This window comes from Euleptes europaea, chromosome 15 (genome assembly GCF_029931775.1).
Source record: "Euleptes europaea isolate rEulEur1 chromosome 15, rEulEur1.hap1, whole genome shotgun sequence".
NCBI classification, from domain to species: domain Eukaryota; kingdom Metazoa; phylum Chordata; class Lepidosauria; order Squamata; family Sphaerodactylidae; genus Euleptes; species Euleptes europaea.
Genome location: NC_079326.1, coordinates 12,028,906 through 12,036,230, shown reverse-complemented (window position 1 = coordinate 12,036,230; position 7,325 = coordinate 12,028,906). Strand labels below are relative to the sequence as shown.

At 41.8% G+C, this 7,325-nt stretch overlaps 1 protein-coding gene across 1 annotated transcript in view; it reads right to left on the bottom strand.

Moving 5' to 3' along the window:
- Positions 1–611: 611 nt before the first annotated feature.
- PDIA5 (protein disulfide isomerase family A member 5) overlaps positions 612–7,325 on the bottom strand; it is a 171,417-nt gene continuing 164,703 nt past the window's right edge. The window contains exons 17-18 of the mRNA XM_056861153.1: positions 4,529–4,663; positions 612–879 (exon numbers count right to left, since the gene is read on the bottom strand). Coding sequence (XP_056717131.1) covers positions 799–879; positions 4,529–4,663 — 216 coding nt within the window. The 3' untranslated portion in view covers positions 612–798. The remainder of the gene's footprint in view (positions 880–4,528; positions 4,664–7,325) is intronic.

The following is a 7,325-nucleotide window of genomic DNA, read 5'->3' as shown; positions in this document are numbered from 1 at the left end:
TGACCCAATCTTCACCAACCTTTGGGATTCTTGAAAGGAGAGTCCGTTGAAGCTACACTGAAACTTTGGGAACTCTACCCCCCAAAATGCCCCCACAGGCGTTTCAAAAAAATCTCCATAGACTAAAAAGGGCCCAGTTTTTTTTGGTGGACCAGGAAATAAAGCCGAATACCCCTTTACCAGTATGGGTATCCAACTTTTCCCAGGTTTTTTTTTAATGGGCCCAATAAACCTGAACCCGAAATTTACCGAATTTTTTTTTTGCCCAACCGTAGCGCTGTGTAATTGTACCCCATGGCTACACTTGAAGAGGCTTTAGGTAGAGTCCACAGGGACCATAATGCTCTTTCACAATGGTACATTAATTTAAGTGGAACTTGTCCCTGGTGGATTGTGTCCTTTACATTTTTCTTTGAAAGCCTCGTTTTTTCCTCTCCAAAACCATTTCACATATAATACTCTTTAAATATTCAAAATGCAGAAATTACCTTGTCAACAGAAATCACTATCAAACCTACATATTACAAAAAGATTGCATAGGAGAATCAATGGGCATAGGTGCATAAAATGGAGAGGAAATGCTTTTTTGTTTTGTTCCCCATAACAGAATATGGCAACAATTATGTCATCTATTTTTCTTTAAAAATCAAATGATTTCGCTTTATTTCAAAATTGTAGAAAATGGCAATGGCTGTATATAAAAAAAGTCTGTTTTTAAAAGATGTGAAATCTCAGGCATGGTACCAGTGGCCCTGAGACCATTCACAGTGCAGTGGAAATTATCTTTTGAGGCAGAAATTACAACTCATCTTTCCTCTTGCCTATCCTTTCATGGTCCCTTTCTCTGAGCGTTCGCATGAAAGTGGAAAATCCAGACTCCTAGAATATGACAGAAAAAGAGAACATTGGTTACATATTGAGGAGGAATCCACGTTTCTACATTTTGGTACAACTTTGGACAATGCATTTAGAAACAGCGAGATGAGAATAAAAGGAGCAAGGAATGAAGGCCCTTTTACCTTGGTTGTTAAAAGAGCTATAACTTGGGGGTTCTGTGGTTGTTCTGGGTGAAGCGGGGGTCAGAATGCGAGTGAATAATTTATTTCTACTTTTCCTGATCCCAGGTGGGCTCGGTCATGAACAGCATAAAGGTGTTACCTTCAGTTTTGGCTCTCTCAGCATCCCAAAACTCCTTGTTTCCTTTGCTGCACATTGTGTCACCCCCTTTCTCAGTGGTGCACAGCACTACTCCCCAGTTCAAGGCCTGGCCGCACTCCCTGATTCCGTCCCCTAACACACATACTTCCTCCTAATTATTCTGCTGGATCCAAGATGGTAGAGGTCTTCCTGCCACTGCACACAGCCCTTTCTGACACGAAAGCATCATTCAAAATAAGAATGATCAGAGATCCACCATATGGTAAGACTACGGGTTACTACATCCTACAGACACAGTATATAACAGTCTGAATCAGGCATGGCTGCAGCAAAGAACTGCACCCATAATCAGCAGCCCATCATCTCTTTTCAAGTGATCAAAACCATGAGGCCATACCCCCAAACAGTGAGAGCTGGAGCCAAAGCACCACCGAAGCCTGCAAGCTTTCCCATTAATTTCTGAGAGCTTTAGATTAGACCTGACAATTCATCCAATCTATTTGGACACATGATGTAGTGGGAATGGAGCCACCGTTGTTTTGTCTGCTGCATCTGTCAATTTTAATTTAGAATGTTACGCATCACTAGTTGTGAAATTTGAGATTCCAGTAAACATCCCAAAGAACTAGTTTTTGATTAGCAATGTACCTGCTCTTACAAGTGTTATCCAAAATGTATTATCCAGCTCAATGAAGCTTTTGGTGATGTTTCTTTCTCCACTTTCACAAAATATCTAATACCCAAACAACTGCATTCTACAACTGCCAAGGAGGATACATCTACAATTAAATGGGGTTTCTAAAGTGCTCTGCTTGCAGGATGTGTTTAGCATTCCTTCACAGTGATACTCAACTGATGTGGCATCCACGTTTTGTCCATTCTAACTACAGGGTGACAGACAGGCTGGAAGCCAAAGATCTAAGTAACCAGCTCTGTGCACCTGAGGAGACTTTCTTCAACCACTTCTACACCACCCGCACACTACTTTTGCAGGCAAGGAAACAAATGGTGCAGAGGGAAACACATTCTTTAATAATTTATGCAACCCCTACGCATTTTGGGAGCAGCTTCTTCAGGGGGAATCTTTCAGTTTCTTTTTTAATAACATCCCCAGAATCTGTAAAATTCCTCATTGCTCTCCAGGGTCACAGGCAAAAGGGTCTCTCAGTCACTTATTACCTTATTACCTTACTACCTGATCCTTATAAGTGGAGATGTCAGGGATTGAACCTGAGGTCTTCAGCGTACAAAGCAGATACTCTACCACTAAGCCATGGCCCAGTCATCTAGAACTGAGCTCCAAGACAAGGTGATTACCAGGCTGGGATATTCTCCTCTGAACATATTTCAATAAAATAGGGAGAGAAACAGCTCTCTGTTAGCAAGTGGAAGAACTAAGATTGAGGGATACAGTGTTCTAATTCAGATATCAACAAAGGAAAAGCTGTACACTCGGACAGTCAACTAGAACTGAGCACCAAGACAAGGTTGAGGAGGAAGAGGAGGAAGAGGAAGAAGAAAAGATGGTATTTATATGCCGAATTTCTCTACCAATTATGGAAGAATAAAACAGGCTTACAATCACCTTCCCCTCCCCACAACAGACACCCTGTGAGGTAAGTGGGGCTGAGAGAGCTGTGACTAGCCCAAGGGCACCCAGCTGGCTTCATATGTAGGAGTGGGGAAACCAACCCAGTTCCCCAGATTGGAGTCCTCCACTCGTGTGGGAGTGGGGAATCAAACCCAGTTTTCCAGATTAGAGTCCACTGCTACTAATGACTACACCACACTGGCTCGTGTACACTTGATTACTCCTCACTGAATCAAATCTGACCTGTTATTTTCATAAGCCCCTTCCCCTTGTAAATGCCTTTATAAAGGCAATGTTATGACTGAAGATGAGTTTACCAGCATTTACATATAGGCCAAAAAGAGTAATTTCCATGGGAGCCAATCAGCAGAAAGTCTACATAAAGACTGTCAGGATCTTTCCCCACTCCTACACTTGAAGCTAGCTGGGTGACCTTGGGCTAATCACAGTTCTCTTAGAGCTCTCTCAGCCTCACCTACCTCACAAGGTGTCTGTTGTGGGGAGAGGAAGGGAAGGCGATTGTAAGCCGGTTTGATTCTTCTTAAAAAGGTAGAGAAAACCGGCATATAAATACCAACTCCTTCTTCTTCTACAGTCTGTCTTCTTCTCTACTGTTTTCTATGTATCTACGGATTTTTTATAATGGCAGCAATAAGCTTCCAATCAAACAGTTCCTGAGAACAATCACAGGCTGCACTAAGCCATCCAATAAGACACCCTTCTCTCCAGACAGCCAAATAATTCTCACCCTAGAGCTGTGGGGGCAGGGGCTTTCAATTGGGCATATCAAATGGAGTGTGTGTGTGAATTTATGTCCATTTCAAGACCTAAGCAAAATGTTTCTATGAAGTCCTTCATGTGCTCAACCAATCTGAACAGGAAGGAGACTTCAAGGGTGCAAGCGAAGGAAGCACAATTGGACAGTAAATGAGCTCTCTGGTTCCAGAGTCTCAAATTTCAAAGCACTGAAAGCAGGTCATTTGCTTCACCCTGCTCCTCTCCCCCAGAGGACCACAGCATGAAACCAACCATCTGTCATCACTGGACTAATCTGAACACATTTTAAATATGCAGGGAATAACTGAAGGCCTAGATTCTGAATGAATATGCAGAGAACACTGGAGCAGCTTTCATGCCATCTGAGCTAAGACTAGCTATACAACTCGCAGATATTTAATGTTCTCATTTTCATTAGTGCTGTATTTATTCAGATATTTAAAAGGCTCTATCATCTGCAGATTTTGTTTGACAAAATGAACACAGGCATGTATGCAGTGGCAGCCAGAGGTACTGTCCAATGGAAGCACAGTCTCTGTGTACCCCCTCCCCGTTTGTATTTATTTTATTAAAAGTCGTCACATCCACCTTTCTCCCTGATGCATAGCTCCAAAGTGACTAACCATATGATCAAAAGCAAATAATTAAACACAATGAAAAATAATAACATTGCATAAGATAACTGTGCTGGTTCTCTCACTCACAGATTTGCTCTTTCTCTGAAAAGCTCGAGGTTGTCGAAATGGTTTTGTCATCCCCATTTTATCCTCACAACAACTACTGTGAGGCAGGTTAAGTTGAGAGCAGGTAACTGGCCCAAGGTCTCCCAAGTGAACTTCATGTCTGAGCATTAAGGGCAGCAGGTAGTCAATCCACTCTAACCATAAAAATTTTCCATCAGTGGAACAGAACATTTGGTATGGTAGTAGATGTCCTTAAGATTACTGCTTAATCTTATTGTTTGCTCTTAAATACGCTTTTAGAACCCTGCCATGTGCTTACCGCTCTGTCTCCATTATATTTTTCTATAAATCTCCCATAGTTGTAGTAGTTGAAGGTTGGGTAACCATCCACACCTTCCTGCTTACACAGGTCATGATTCTGTTCTTTGGCACAGTCCACTGCAGCATAGGCAATCTGTAACACGGGAAAGAAAAGAAGATCAACCATCACTGAGTCTAACCCATTACATAAGCTAAATTGAGTTCACTGTTCAAGTCAAGTCAAGTTTATTAATACGGCCAACTGACCAATTACGTGCCAACACATCAAAATTTCCAGACTCAATAGTTTTGCACCACAGAATCACAGGCTGCCCGTACATATAAATGTGTAAGGTCAATAAAAGCAACCCCTGGTTAAAATTATCTCATTAAAATTGATAAAATTGTAAAATATTCTAGCAATCATTCTCTAACAAAGCTCTGCGTATTTTAATAGCAACAGCGCAGAACTTGGCAGTTTGGAGCGTAAGCTGAGGGTCTTCTCCTAATAGGAGCTTCTTTGCCAAAAGCTCAACTGACTCTTCAGGGAATTTACCAAGTAGAGGGGAAATAAGCTTTGATCTAACTTTGTGGTAAAATGGGCAACATATCAGCGCATGTTCGATGGTTTCAATGTCCCCTGTTCCACACGGACATAACCTCTCTGATCTGGGGCTCTTCTTATATTTCCCTTCTAAAACAGCAGATGGTAGGGCCTGGCATCTGGCAAGGGTAAAGGCCTTCCTATAATAAATAGAGTCAAGATGATAAATATAATCTGCAGGTGAGACCAAGTATCTAGATTTATCAGGTGCTGGGGAAATGGTGATTTTCCAAGGTCTGTCTGGCGTTCAATGTCTTCCACCCTTTGCTTCAAGAAACTTGATGCTCGGTCTACGCCCATGGCTAACAGGGGAGGTGGAGAAAGGCCCAGGCAGGCCATTAAGGACCGTCTTTAGCCATGCTGACTGGAACTTATCCTGTAGAAGCAGGGGTAGCAGTCCTTGTGGGATAAGATTTAATTTGAGCCAAAGAATAATGGAAGCAGTACAGACCCTTGCCTCCACCCTCACCAGTACTGCCTCCAGTCTAGCAGTAGCATTTGATAGAGTTCACGGTTTAAAACTGAAAGGTTGAAGTATTATTTAAGTCCACGTCACAAAAACATTTTAGGCAGCCAAGCATTTGTCACTATTAAGATGTTAAATTCTAGCCTTGGACAGGCTCAGTAAACGTGTCAAATTCTTGTGAACAAGCACTATAGATGGGATCCAAATCCTGCTGTGCATAAGCAGAGAGCCCTTCCAGTTGCGTGCAGGGAGAAGGGCCCAGTTTCCTTCAGGCAGGCAGCCTTCATGTCAGATAGGCATGCTAGTCTGGAAAGGGACCCCTAAAATTGGGGGTTGGTTTTGTGGAAAGGGAAGGTTAGAAATCATCGTGCAGGAGTGGTGCACCTTCACATGCTGGTTTGGATCTCAGGTGACCAACAGCTTTTGGTTCGACCAGCCTTTCATACACACTAACAGTATTTCTATGCTACCGGTAAGTTTACAATTACATTGGACAAAGATAGCTAGCTTTAAATAATTTAATGTTCAACCTATGAACGATTTTCTGTATTCTGTGCCTCATATATACTGAAAACCACAGGCTTAGACATGTTAAAGCCACTCAAAAAAATTTATGTAAAAGCAAGAGACCACAGGATGCATTGCCACTGAAGTGATTAAGCCATGAGAGAAGTTGTATGCAGCCCTCCAACCATCACAGACATATGTGATGGACCACAGAAACAGCTTTCTGTGTGGTCTATCACATATGTCATAGAAAGATGTCCCTGCTTTTCTATTTTGACTAAAGGCTACACATAAAAATAATAATCAAACTCTCCATTCTTCTAAGTGTGCCCCCACAATACCCATTCTAAGCTACATGCCAAGAACTGGGCGGGGGGCGGGGGGAGAAGAAAGAGTCTAGTGGTACTTATTGCAGTATGAACTGGTATAGGCAACTGCCTGCTTCATTAGACACTTGTACTAATAACTAATGGAAGCTATTAATATACAAACATCTCTTATAGAAGGCATACAAAAAGCTTAGAAATCTGTATAAAAGATCTGGAAAAGTCACTAGCTTTGATACCCTGGTAATTTCTGAAAATGGATGAGATATCCTTCTGTGGACCACAACTTCTTTACCTCTCCATCTTGTTATAACCTGAAATGCTGCTCCTAGGGAATGGGGGGGGGGCAGGGGATCCCACAGGAAGGCACAAGGAAAGAAATTGGAGTTTGTAGTGGGAGGTGGGAATTGGCAAAAATAGCCCCCCTTTCCATCTGCAGAAATTTCTGTTTGATCCAAACTGCTGTGTGCACTGAAAGAATCATGTCAAACTAGTGTAATTCTAGAAACACACAAGGAAAAATACCATTTTATAGAGAACCTAATATAATATATTGTTAAAAACACAATTTAAATCATAATTTTAGGCAGCCAATAAACAGAAAAACTAAATTAGTTAAATACAATTTTATCCTCTCCAACAAGCCTGTGTGGCAGATTAGGTTGAGATATAAGCCCTCTTCAGACAATGTGTTGATGTGAACTGAGACCCTGGCAACTATGCACATTGGTGATGAAGCAATTGATATGAGGGTCATTGTTTGTTTTTTGCTAATTGGGCAACATGTGGATTTTCCATGCACATACAGCTTCTATACACACCAACCAGAATCCTGAGAGCAATATGCAAATAGCAAACGCATGTGTTACACAATTCACACAAAACAGTGAAATGGCAGACATGTGTATTGGGG